This window comes from Strix aluco, chromosome Z (genome assembly GCF_031877795.1).
Source record: "Strix aluco isolate bStrAlu1 chromosome Z, bStrAlu1.hap1, whole genome shotgun sequence".
Classification (NCBI taxonomy): domain Eukaryota; kingdom Metazoa; phylum Chordata; class Aves; order Strigiformes; family Strigidae; genus Strix; species Strix aluco.
Window position 1 is genome coordinate 13,303,225 of NC_133971.1, and position 13,684 is coordinate 13,316,908.

At 37.9% G+C, this 13,684-nt stretch overlaps 1 protein-coding gene across 11 annotated transcripts in view; it reads left to right on the forward strand.

The window, feature by feature from the left end:
* ERBIN (erbb2 interacting protein) overlaps positions 1–13,684 on the forward strand; it is a 123,102-nt gene that overhangs the window by 46,806 nt on the left and 62,612 nt on the right. For all 11 annotated transcript variants that reach the window (XM_074811584.1, XM_074811597.1, XM_074811591.1 and 8 more), the window contains one exon: positions 9,323–9,520. In XM_074811584.1, the coding sequence (XP_074667685.1) occupies positions 9,332–9,520 (189 nt within the window). In that variant the 5' untranslated portion in view covers positions 9,323–9,331. The remainder of the gene's footprint in view (positions 1–9,322; positions 9,521–13,684) is intronic.

A 13,684-nucleotide genomic window follows, 5' to 3' on the forward strand; every position in this document is an offset into this window, starting at 1 on the left:
ATGGCTTTTTTTGATTTGAGGAGGAGAAATGGGTGAGACTCAATCACAGTAGTTTTGAAAATCAATTTATTCCTCTTAATGTTTTCTTAGTAACACTACAAATATGTACACAAAGAATATGCAGTCAAGTTGAACATCAGAAGTGAAGATCAGATCTAATGCTAATCTCAGCAGCATTGTTAATACTATACAATTAGACAGCATTCTTCAGATGAAATGTTACAGTGGCACTTGCTTGGATATATTGGCTGTCCAGATGGAAGTTAGTTTCTAGGGCTGCCTCAGAAAAAGAGCAAAAGGAAATGTGTGAGAACTAAGTTGGAACTACCTGGGCTGCAGTTGTTTAGTGACAGTGTCTGTGTTTGTGTTACTGTGTAGTTATTATGTAGTGTTAATATGAAAAGTCAATATAAATATATAAAAAAGGAAAATTACAATTGTTTGGGTATTTGAACATTTTTAAATTTATTTTTTACTGTAAACTTAATCTATAATTCTTCTCGGTGCTCTTTTTTTGCCAAGGATGTCTCTGTAATGAATCTTACCTTAAATTACAGATATGTACTCTGATATACCTGTGCCTTACTGATGCCTTGGTCTAGGTTTATAACAATATTGAATATTACTGCATTTCAGTTAAAGGCTGTACTTGAAGTGGAGTATTTTGTTATGTAGGTATTTGCCAAGAGGTTTTTTGCATCTTTTCTCAGTTTAAAAATAATACTTTGGTTGTTTTGTTTTCACAAAGTCAGTCTGGTTTTGTCATTGTTAAGCTTTTGGCATGATAAGGCCAAGTATTGACTGCTTTGTTGTATTTCTGCTTTTTTACAGTTATAGAAATGAATAGAAATAAATATTCCAAAGATTTCTTTTGAAATACTTAGGGTGAGTTTTACCTGTCATAATAACTTTCAGGTTTGTTTTAGCATAGGCAGTTTAGCTAAAGTTCTAAGCTGGAAAATTGCTGTTGCAACAAATATCTGGTTAGATAGTCTCTAGTTTCAATGAAGTGGGAGAATGCTGCTGTTTAACCAAGAAGATGTTACTGATATCATCAACACCACTATAACAAACTAGAGGTTTTATAGTTTGATAAAGAACTTGATCTTAATTGTGTAAAGGATTTCTGAGTATTTTAAAGCAAAAAAAAAAAAAATAGAAATAGTAAATTGAAATCTGGTTAGAATTTATTTCATAGAATACAAGAAACAGATAATTTAAGCAAATGTCTCCAGAATTCACACCTGACACTGTTCTTTTGGCAGTTACATGAAATTAGCTTGCTGCCCTGGCCCTTGGAGATGGGTGGGTAGTTTTGTTTATTTGTGTTTTGTTGGGTTTTGTTTTTTAAATATATAGAGACATTGATAGCTTGGAAAGTAGTTAACCTGAAGAGAAGCTTTGAGTTTTGTATTTCAGCAAGCTCGGAGTAGAGTATTGCTGGTTTTGCTTATATCCTAGCAGCTGTTGAATCAGTAAAAGCAAAACCAATTTCTGCCCTCTATGTTCCCTTTATTTTCTCAAAAAATGTAGCAAGCATCCTTCATATTTTTGCATTTAACAATTGGTAGTTATTTACTGTATTCACTAATACGTTCCTCTTCCTGTTGTTACCATTCACCATTGTTGTTTCATGAGTAATGCCTTTTCTTTCTTTTGCTCTGAGTGCTGTATGTGAGCAAGTACAGTGTGCTTTCTTGGTGTTCCCTACCAGCGTGAGGACATGCAGCCATGAATGCAGTTGAGCATTGTTTTCTTATCAGGAGTGGGTAGGCTCAGACTATAGTTTCACATTAAAATGGTGAAATGGTTCCAAAATCTCTTTTATTTCCTAACGCTTATTCCCTCCCCCAGATTGCAGCACTGCAGTTCATTGATTTGTACTGATCTGAGTGTTTCCCAGTCTTGTTTAGAGAAATGAATGACATAAGCAATCCAGTTTTGAAAAACATCTCTTGTTTTTCTGGAAGAGACAGAAAGAAATAGCTTGGATGAGAGGGAGGAGGAGGTGAAAATAACGTAATCTGGCATTGTCACCAAGTGAGGCTTTGACACTTCAACCAGAGAATGCCATTGCCACATACAAAGAGGCAGTCTCTTCACAGTATGATTCAGTGGCCATCAGGTTTGAACCATACTTTCCTCTCCTAAAAAGAACAAGTAGAAGGATTGTAGAGAAACAAACTTCCAAGGTAGGGTTTGCAAGGTGCTGGATGCTGTCTGTTAAATTAAGACCTTGCCATTTCCTTCCAAGATGACTGGATTGATTTTAGAGGAAGCCTGAACCAACCCTTAGTGTCCCCCCTGCTATGTGAAGAAATCAGCTTCTTTATATGGTTTGCTGATGAGCAAGGGGTGCCAAGTATTTTCTGAGGTTAAAGAATGAAGGATAATTGTGTTCTTATTTTACTGTAAGAGCACAGGGTGTTTTGTGTTCCTTAAAGTAATAAGATGCTTACAGTTTCCCTGAATTCATGAGGAATAGTGCTGTCATTAGCTGGAAGAGATTAATTTAAATTGTGCTCTGAGTTTTCACAATACAGCATCTTTCATCAACAAGCCAAACAGCCTGTGTTCTGGTATCTTCTGTGGTGTGTGTTGCTGCTTTAGGAAGAGAAGAACCCTTAACATCTCTGAAAGCAGACTGGTTCATGTTTTTATGTCCAGAATAAGAAGCTTCATTTCCTACTGATTCTTTTAAAGTACAGGAAGTAATCAATTCTTTGGATTTAGGGTTTTTTTTAGTGGATTAAATAAGATTCTTAATAAGTAACAATTTTTTTTTTAATAATTCTTTGTTTCAACAGGAGCATGTTGGGGCTTCTGTCAGTTGGCCAAATAAGCCTTCTTTATTTGCAGGTTGTATGCTGGGTTATGTGCTCCCCAACACAATCTTTCTCTTTCCTGGATTTGTACATCCTCTGGTCCATAATTCTGAACTGGTTTGTAAATAGTGGAGTGGGCTAAAAAGAACCTGACCAGATATTTTTGTGCCTAGTTGTTTGTGCCTTTCTGTATAAACATCTGTTGGGTGATTTCGTTTTCCATTCTGCTGCTGATGTAACTGGTAAGGACCCTTTTGAAAGGCTTAAGGGGGTAAAAAGTGCTTTCACCAGCTTAGAGCATGAGTTGTCCCATCCTGTTAGCATCAGACAAGAAATTTAAGGAGCTAATGGTACAGTGGAACTGTTGCTTTTAGAGTAAATTAACAGAGATTAGGAACAAAATTACTGTGAACTTCTACTTGACATGTGATACGTAGGGGGGCTGTATGTGTTGGTTTTTGTTGTGGTGTAGGTTGTTTTTTGTTTTTTTTTTTAAATGCTCATGAAAACATAGGTAGACATATGATTAAACAAAAATGTGCCATGGGATTCTGGCAGATCTGCAGGTGCTGTTGGGCTGCCAGGTACTTGGATGACAGGAGTGTGCAGGGAATCATTAAAGAGTTCCAGGAAAGAGTGATGTTTCGGTGGATGATGCTGTGCTTTCTGGATTAATATTTAGTATGTATCTAAGCTTGCTGTTGATCTTGCTTTCTTTCATTGGTTGTGGTCTTTCAAACCAGTGCCTTGCTTTTCTGCTTCCAGTGATTTTATTCTGTTCACTAAAAATGTTTCACCATTTATAGATTGTGTTGGGTGTAGGTGGCAAGGTTTTGGTAGCAGTGGGGGCTGCAGGTGTGGCTTCTGTGACAAGATGGTAGAAGCTGCTCTCATGTCAGATGAAGCCAGTTCCAGCTGGCTCCAAGATGGACCTGCTACTGGCCAAAGCTGAGTCAGTCAGTGATATTGGTAGCACCTCTGTGATAACGTATTTAAGAAAGCGTAAAAAACTGCTGCACAACAGCAGCCAGCAGAGAGGAGTGAGAATATGTGAGAGGAACAACTCTGCAGACACCAAGGTCAGTGGAGAAGGAGGGGGAGGTGGTGTTCCAGGCACCAGAGCAGATTCCCCTGCAGCCCATGGAGGTCCACGGTGGAGCAGGTGTCCACCTGCAGCCCCTGGAGGACCCCACTTAGAGCAGGTGGATGCCTGAAGGAAGCTGTGACCGCACTGGAGCAGGCTCCTGGCAGGACCTTGGCCCCATGGAGAGAGGAGCCCACGCTGGAGCAGGTTTGCTGACAGGAATTGTGACCCCGTGGAAGGGACCTACACTGGAGCAGTCTGTTCCTGAAGGACTGCAGCCCATGGAAGGGACACACGCTGGAGCAGTTCATGAAGAACGGCAGCCCGTGGGGAGGACCCATGTTGGAGAAGTTCATGGAGGACTGTCTGCTGTGGGAGGGACCCACGCTGGAGCAGGGGAAGAGTGTGAGGAGGAAGGAGCGGCAGAGATGTGTGATGGACTGACCACAGACCCCATTCCCTGCACCACTCGGGGAGGGGAGGAGATGGAGAAAATAAAGAGTGATAGAGTGACTTGATGGACACCTGGCAGACAGTGAAGGTCAACCCACTACATAGATACAGTCCACTGGTATTATAGTGTAGATCTCATAGAACTGTAGTTTTCGCTTTGCCCTAGCTACTCCAATTTTTATTTTTTTTCTGAATATTGATTAATCACACAGTATTCTTTCTCCACTTATAACTGGCTTTTAGCAAGTGTCAAGCACGCTTGTAACAGTGGAGGGCTCATAGCTATAATTAAATCAAAGGCTGGCAGTAGATGCTTTGTCTACTGTTTGGGCAGTTGGGGAGGGGGAAACATGTATGTGGAAGTAGAGAACTCTCTATTTCAAAATAGAAGAGCTGATTTTTTGAAATTTTTTTCTTAATTGGATATTTTGGCCTTTGAACAAGTGCTGTAAAACCCCTTGATCAGTTTTGCCTTGCTTACCAGTCCTGAAACTTTGCTTCAAGTCATTCATGGTCTCAAATGGGATAGACTATGTGAACTGATAGCTATCTAGTTATATGGATATAAGGCAGAAGATACAAGATGAAGCTTTGACATAGGTTATATTAAATAAATTGTGTACAGTTTCACAGCAAAACATCTTTTTGTGAACTCTTATTTCTCTTTGATCATACTGGTTAAGCACTACTGTTATACCATACTTATATACACTTATACACTACCATACTTAATTCAGAAAACAATTTTTCTCACAAATTTGAGACTTCACAGAATAATTAGCCATCGCCACCTTTGAACCCCTAGAGGAAAACCTGTCTGTATAGTTCTTGCTACCTTCAGGATATAGGCAAGTCAACAGATAACATTTTCCTTTGTCCCATTTTGTGTAGTTATGGTGGAATTTTTTTCCTATTACTGTCACAGTTAATGTGTATGAGTGAGTGAAAACTATACTTCACTGAAATAAACATATCTGTAGTTTAAATCACCCATTTTTGAGTTTACTACAGGTACTACAGCATCTCTTATCCTTAGATGTGATCTTCAAATAAGCTTGGAAGAGGAGGTGTGAAATAAATGCTAAAAATGATTCATGGAGAAAAAAAATATCAGAAATCTGTGTATAATTAGCAAACATAAATTTAAACTAGTGATTTTTTTTAATGCTGAATTTTTTGGGGTGGTAGATTAAGTCTTCACAAACAATACAACTAATTCTCCCTTACGCCTTCCAACTTTTGAGCCCTTAATGATTACAAAGACAAGCTTCTGATTATAGAGTGATGTTTTTCCCTTCCTATTCCTTCAAGAAGTAAAAACCAATCAAACAAAAGCAGTCTCTGAAGATCCTACTTTTTCCTCTGTTGGCTGCGAACCCTGAACTGTGAACCAGTGTTCACTGTAAGGTAAACTTGTGTCAAGGCTTTAATGGTTTAGGGAACAAGGGCTTTTGTTTGTGGGCGTTTTTTTTCCCCTCCTCTGAGTTCTTCAGTAGACCTGCCTCATAAAAATTTGGAGGAGTCAAGTGGTGGAGAAAAGTCATGACAGTGTTGTAGATCTGCAAGGCAATTTTACATTGTTTGATTTGGTGCCTTCAGATGGTCTGACATTGTGGTATATTATGAAATGAAGATTTTTCTGCTTGCTAGACTTCCTTGTTTTACAGGAAGGGAAACAACACTATACTTTGTGTTCCCTTCTACCTTCTGTGTATTTACCCAAACTATCCATGGAGAAGTTTTTATTTTGAGCAATATAAGACAAGCATGTGTTCTGTGCAACAACACATTTTCCTGTCTTTGATAATTACAACAGTGGACTCTCTTCTGAAGTACATCCTTCCTTTCTTCCATTACAGTTTTTCTGTTTGGGCAACTATCCACAAGATAGGTGGACAGACAGACAGATTGGGGGGGGGGTGTGTGTCTGCCTGTCTATAAATACATACTGCAGAAGAGTGGTGGTGTGGAATACTTGTGTCTGTCCTGCCACACCCACTTCTGAGTATTGACAGCCATCTCAGTTGTAGAACACCAGTGCTAAACAATTCTTCATATATATGTAGAAGTAAAACTTGAACACAGATGTGACAAACTTGAACTAAATCACATTGTGTAGTTTCCTACATTTACTTAAATGCAGTTCTTTTGGTTCATTCTGGTTTTCGGAGCATTATAATTAAATGTATGAACAAGTTGGTCACATCAGTGGTTTGGGGGAGGGTGTTGTTTATTTGGTACTTAAATATGAGTTTGACTATTTTGGCTGGAGACGTGAGCTATGAGTTTAGGTACTTTAACTGCCATGATAACTGACTGGAGATATGACCCAACGTTGATGTTGTACAGGCATTTGTTCACTGATCTGTATTTACAGTGCTGTGAATGCATGTAATTTTTTTAAAAAAACCCTCCTTCCTCCATCTCCCCACCCCCCCACACACCCAAGCTCAAGAATTCTCTTACAGAATAAAGGAATAAGTTAGGAAAACTAGGTATGTGTGTTTTGCATTGTTAGGCCTTACAAGTTCTGTTGATTCAGAACAGCCACTGAAAAAGAGGGGGCAAACAGTGTAATGTGTGTTCTTTATGAGGGATTTGAATGAAAAAGAGTAACTTATTTCATTATTTATATGAACCATGTAATGAGCTTTTTCATACTCTGGAAACCAAAACATAATTCTCAGGAGTTGAAATGACTAGACAAAATAGACTTATTGATGGCTGCAGTTAGTATGATATGGCTGTGTCTTCCCCTTCCAGGCTTGTGGTAATCAGCTTGTGTGTACAATCTCTGCTTCCAGTCCTTGTTTTTTCCAAGGCATACGTTCTTCTGTTTATACTCCTGTTTGAAGAGACTGCACTGTTGGTGCTTCTTTCTGAAGTGGTTTGTTTTTCCACAGCTTTGTTAAACAGAAGTAGTAACAAAATCAGATTATATTTCTTTTTGTTAAAGACTTACTCATTTGTAAATGTTGGCTGTGAAATTCCTCTTGTGTCTTCATGTACAGCCTCTGAGGCTTGGAGGAATGCCTGGGTAGCTCTGACCCAGTGAGCACACCAGCTTCCATAGCATCTTTGCCATCTGGCTGTGGGTGTCATGCTGAAGCCTGTCCTGTGGAAGAAGCAGGGGGAGGTCATGCTGTCTCTTTTGCTGACTTTCTCATTCTGTGGGAATCCCCAGTGTGGAATTTGCAGTCTCTAAACTCTTTGCATTGCAATAGAGTTAAGTATTTTTCTTTTCAGTTCACTTTCTATTTAAATAACATGGCTGGAGTTTTATGTGAAGTAGTAAGTGTTCTGATAATCAACACAGGAACAAAATCCTAGCAACATCGAAGTGTTGTTAAAAAAGGTAGTCTTGACATCCCACTATTCTAATGAAGAGTTTTCTTCTTTTTAATGGATGAATGTAGAATCTGACTGTATCCAGCCTGAGTGATAAGTTCTACTTCTGTTTAGTGAAAACACTGAAGTACAGGAGTCCCTTGACCTGTAGTCATAAATATTAAACATACCGTGAAGTACTTGGCAAGCTTGCTGGTCATAGAGGAAAATCCAGGTGTGTGACTTTTTTTCTTGTTTTAGAAAGAAGAGGGGTCTCGCAGCCTGTGAATTCATATACTGCAGTGGCCATGGAATTTTATTTTCTCCCTGTATTACTAGCATACTGTCTGAAAGTTGAAGTGCACTCTGTCTAATGTGTCTGAAAGACCTTTTATGGCACTTGGAGAAAAAAGTTTCCTGTCACCAATCCAGAAGTTGAAATACAATTTCTGCAATTCCAAAAAAATTGAGATTGAAAACTCTAAACATTTTAATTTGTAGTGTTGACAGTTTGATTGAGAAAATAAATACTTAGTGCTGTTCTGGAAGAGTGTGTATTTTTAGGCCAGTTTCCTGAGGAAATGAAGCTCACATGATCTTGTTGTCTGTCTGCACATGTTAGTCCTTCCTGAAAAACTGTTGAGCCTGTCATCTGATTTTAGCCAAACTTCGAACTTGAGGTGACATTTTGAAGATGATTGTTTCTGAGTTTTGTAAAAATTTGTTTCTAATTAGAGGAAAGAGACCTAAACTTGTGCTCTTGCTGAGGAGGAAGGAGGCAGAACGTGGCTGGTGTATGCTGTCAGTAACCAGCTAGTCAGTTTGTACCATCTAGGTTTGCTGTCTCCTGATGAGTACAAATATTGTAGAAGCCATTGAGAGTAGAGGGGACTGTTACAGCAATGACTGAATTTAAAGGAAGAAAGATACATTTCCATTTCAGGGTGAAGTTTCCTTAGTTCCAGTGTGCATGGCAAGATGTGTTCAAGTTTTCCAAACTGAATGGAGTTGCAAAAAGTCACTTCTTTATATGTGCACTTAGAAACCTTTCATTTTAAACTGTAGATAGAACAGTTGGTAGAAAACACGCTGGTTCCTTTTGTTGTATTCTGTCTTTAAATGAGGAATTTGGAACTAAGTTACATGTATTTAACCTTATTCATCCAAAAAAGAATTTAGCTTTCCTATAGCTATATTTTAATGCTCTGTGGGGGGTGTATTTTACTCTATTAAGCAAAAATATCATCCCAGTAACCTCTGTAAGGGCAGGAGTAATCTATGTGGTAAAAACAGAATTGACATTTCAGAACTGCTGCTTCAAAATTCTCTGCTTCTCTGCAGTGTAGGGCTGTGTTAGCAGGTGTCAAGTTACAGCCTAAATTTTGACTTCCATGTTCTGGGGTCTGCAGGTATTTTAACCCCATTTAGTGCCACTACAGATCTGTTGTGTTTAAAAGAAAATAAATACTCTCTTCTCCGCTCTATCATATATGTGTATGCACACACATATGTGGGTATGTATACACTTCTTTCTGTTTTAAGTATTTGGCAGCCAGTGGAAGTTTGAGGAGCTGCCCATGCGAGTATTTCTGAATTGCCTTGGGTTTTAAATCGACCAATTTCTGTTTTACAGTGCCTGAAAATGACAACAAAGCGGAATTTGTTTGTGCGGCTGGTGCCATGCCGCTGTCTGCGTGGAGAGGAGGAAACAGTCACCACACTTGATTATTCTCACTGCAGCCTGGAACAGGTGCCTAAGGAGATTTTTACTTTTGAAAAGACCTTGGAAGAACTCTATTTAGATGCTAATCAGATTGAAGAGCTTCCAAAGGTATGTTGGGTATTTTCCTTTTAGTTACATTTATTAACTCTGTTACTTCATCAGCATTCTAGAAGCTGATAATGTCTAGCTTCCCACTTCAGCTTTTAGGCTGCAGTTTGCCAAATATTTTAAAGTAAATGTTGGTCCCAGAATAAGCAGCCCTGGTAGAAGGAATGTTTATGTGTTCCTGCTTGACTAGTTTGCTGCATGAATTGGGGTGAAATTGCTTAAGCAAATGATCCAGCCCAAGAGAGGTATATAGCAGAAGAGGCTGGCTAATTTATTTCTGTGGTAGTGTCTGCTCAAACTGACTAGCTGTACTCAACAAATTGGAGCATTATTTTGAATCTCTGATAACACATGAAGATTAGAAGAAACAAGTTTAATGTCTTGTTCAGATCTCTGTGACCACAAAAGATAGCTACAATCCAGAGTATCTATACACTCGAAGTGTTGCTTTTGTCTTCAGTACGTGACTGAAGAGAGTTTCTGAAGTATCTCAGATTACTTAAATTCAAAAACTAGAGAGCTGAAATGCCACTTCGGTTACATCTTTATTACAGAAATATTTGCTGTTTGTTCTGTAATCTGAAGACAAACTGCGTGCTGAATTAGTATACTAGAGAAAAGAATGAAAACTTTTGCCAGTGAGACTTTTGAGAAGTACAAAATGATCACTGCAATAGTCTTGTTTGCTTTACTAGGTCCTGTCTTAGTGGAATTAAAAACTCAGTAGTTAGATGAAAGACTTGGTATTTAAAGTTGTTCTGTCACAGTTGTGTGCAAATCTTCACTGTCACACAGGACAACTATAGAATACTTTGTTAGATTTTTGGAAGGTTTGCTATAACCACTTCAGGTTTTGCTGGTTTGAATTTTTTGAAAGGTAAATGAAACAAATAAGGAAATAAACTAGTTTCAGAATAGTAACCTGACAGCTATCAGAAGACCTGGATTCCAGTTAAAGCTGTCTTAAACCAGCTGAGTGCTTTTGAAAATCCAACTTTAAATGCTCCTGAGAAGCCACTGATGAAAATCTGTATTTGTACGTTGAACAGAGCTAATAACATAGAAATTAAAACTAGACATTTTGTCAAAGTCTGTTATAGTTTAGAACTTCTACTATTTTATTCTTGTCTCTTCCCAAGCAGGATAGTTTTTTACTCTAGAGTTAGTCACTTTAGTTCTTAGTAGCTTGCTTTTAAAGACTTTTTATCAGCCTTCAAGTTTTTTTTCAGGTGATTTCAGAATTTCATTCCTGTCTCTCATTCTTTATGGGAGAAGAATAAAATTGAATGCTTAAAAAACAGAATAAAATACCTTTCTTAGCCAAAAAAGAGGAAGTTTTCTGAACTCCTCTTGCATTAAATTCCTATTTCCCAAATCATAAGAACTAAGCAAACATCTTCCTCCCAAACTTATAATTCTCTAAAAAATTCCTTTTAATAATCTTAAAAGAGGACAAAAGACTGTACTGTAGCAATCAAATGGATGCATGTTGGCATTTTAGATCAGAAGAAGCCATTAGTCTGCCCTGTCTTCCTTTTCTGTTACATCCCATTTGACTTCATTAATCAGTTCCTATATGAAATCTAATTTTGATACCACTGAGAGGTGGGCAGTCTACCACTTGCATTGGTCTAGTCCAAGATTAAATTATCCATGCAGTTAGAAAGACTGCTTGAACATTTGTTCATTTTTGCTTTTCTTTGCTGAACTGCAGGGACCCGTAATAGCTTATATTTGCTTCACGTTAATGTGTTTATACATTATAATGTCATCTTTATAGGCTTATTTTTGAGAAGCTGAGCATTTTTTTCAGCTTTTAAGTAATTTTGGTCATTATTTTTTACTACCCTTTCAGTTTTCAAAAGAAAAAATACCCCTCACACAAATTGAAATACTGTAAAAGAAAAAGCAGAGAAATGAGGGAGTAGTGAAGACATAGTAAAAGTGTTTTATTTAATCATTTAACAGAAAGTGTGATCTTTAACACTATTCATAGAAGACGCATAAGGGGAGGCCTCTAACATTTGAAATGATTTGGAGCCAGAGTTCCAAACTGTGTATGCCTCTTCCCTAACACAAGCTTTTATTTAGTCTGTTAACTCTGAAAAAGGTTTCTAATTAAGCCATCTCAGATGAAGGGCGTCTCTAGCTTTCTGAAGCCTGTTTAAGAGATTCCCACTCTTCGCTTTCCTCTTTACCCTGGTGGTGTGTTCTTATCTCTGTTTTGCAATCTGCTGCCCTTTGTACGCCACAACACAACTGGTTTGGGGCTGTCTTGTCAACCCAGTCACTGAAATGGCCTGTTGGTGTGTGTGGCGCTTTTTAAAAAAATTGCCTCCAGTCTTTTCAGAACTCCAGCATACTTCAAAAATCTGTTTTTACAGTATAGCTTCTTAATTTAGTTGACTGGCTGAGGGTGCAGCATGAGCAAACTGTGGCAGAGGGAAAGATGGTGACGGTAAAGGACTTGCTTTACACAAAACACTGGTGTGTAGTCTCAGTTTCAAAAGTGATCGGGCATTTGAAATGCTTTCATCTTGTGTGCTAAATCACGTCTGAAAAGGTACACTGTTTATCCCAAGTGCCACGGTGTGCATTTTTGTGGAAAAGCTCAAACTGTAGCAGTTTTAGTTTTCCCTCTCACTTTGCTGTTTGGAAGAAATTGAAATTCGACAGTAAAATAGTCCTTAATTGTATGACTTCTGCTGTTCACTAACAGTAATGATAATCTACTTAATCACTGAATATGCAGACATTAAAAAAGAACAACAACAAAAGGACAAGTTACAAAGTCAACACCATACAGAACTGCCCTCGACCCCCCATTTTGCTTTAGGGATCTTGCAGTTTCTTGTACTGCATTTGCTTTCACCTGACTAATCAGGAAAATTTCTAGTGATTCCAAGACTCCAGATTATTGTTTTCACAGATGAGTTTTAAGTATATATTCTTGCTTGAAGTACTGAAGGAGTGGCTACAAAACATGTGAGCTCATCAAAGTTCTTCTTCCCCTATAATATCCTAAGTAACTTGTAACTCTTCAAAGCCTTAATGATAACAACTAGTTCTAACAGGTGTACATTTCTGAGGAATTGGAAACATCAGTAGACAAGTTAAAGCACGTTCCTTGAACTGTCCATCTTGCTAATTTATGTCTGCTTTTGTTCTGGAGTGGTATATGCAAACGTTAACGTGAACGGGGCTTGTTCAACAGTCTGGCTGAAATAATGGCCTCGTAATTGGGAGAGATTCAAGAAGTTTTGGTTGAACTAAACCCATTGCTATGATGTTGATTGGGATAAATTCTTTTAGTTGGAGAACACTTCCTGTTTTTTCTCAGAATTCCAAAAGAAAAGAACCCTAAGTCCAGGTATTTATGAATGATCTTATCCAAAATTGTTAGGAAAGGGATATTCATCATAAATTGTTCAGATGAACCTTTTCAATCACTTACAGATATTTCTTCAGTACTATCTGTATGCTTCCTACATATTATTTGACAATTTTTCTTCCATTACACTTCCATTGCCTTATTTGTCAATTTGTAAGGCTTTTGGGTAAGCAACTCAGGGTGCCTTGCATATAGGAAGAGATCTGGCTCTGAGTTAGTATTTGATACAAACTGTAATGCATGTATACAGAAGAGAGTCTACAGTTTTCTGTATTCTTAGATCAAACTTTTACTAGTTTTCATCATAATTTTGTTGAATACTTGTGTACTTGAGCCAGGAAGCATGGAAGGGAAAAAAATATTGTAAAATATAATGGAATAAAATTTAAACTTTTAGAGAAGATCAATACCTACTCAAATCCTGTGTTCCAAAACTATTTGACTTTAAAAAAAATGCATCTATCAATTTATTTTTTTTCTTTTTTGAAGAAGCTGTGATTACCTCTGGGGTATCACATGGCTGGCTTATTTTGTGATGCTTGCAGGACTATGTGTAACTACAGGTCACGGTTTCTGAGGTACTGGAAGGAACTTGTAGGAAGTGTTAAGAATAGCTGCTGGCTTGTTGTGACCATTGGCAGGTTTTTTTCTTTCCTAAGCATTGTAAACTTAGTTTTGAATAAAACTAGTTAAACAAAGTTTTTGTAGTCAAAGACTCTAGTCTGGCCTTCAAGCTGTGAGGTCAGAAGTTTAAAGGGATTAAAAACAAAAGC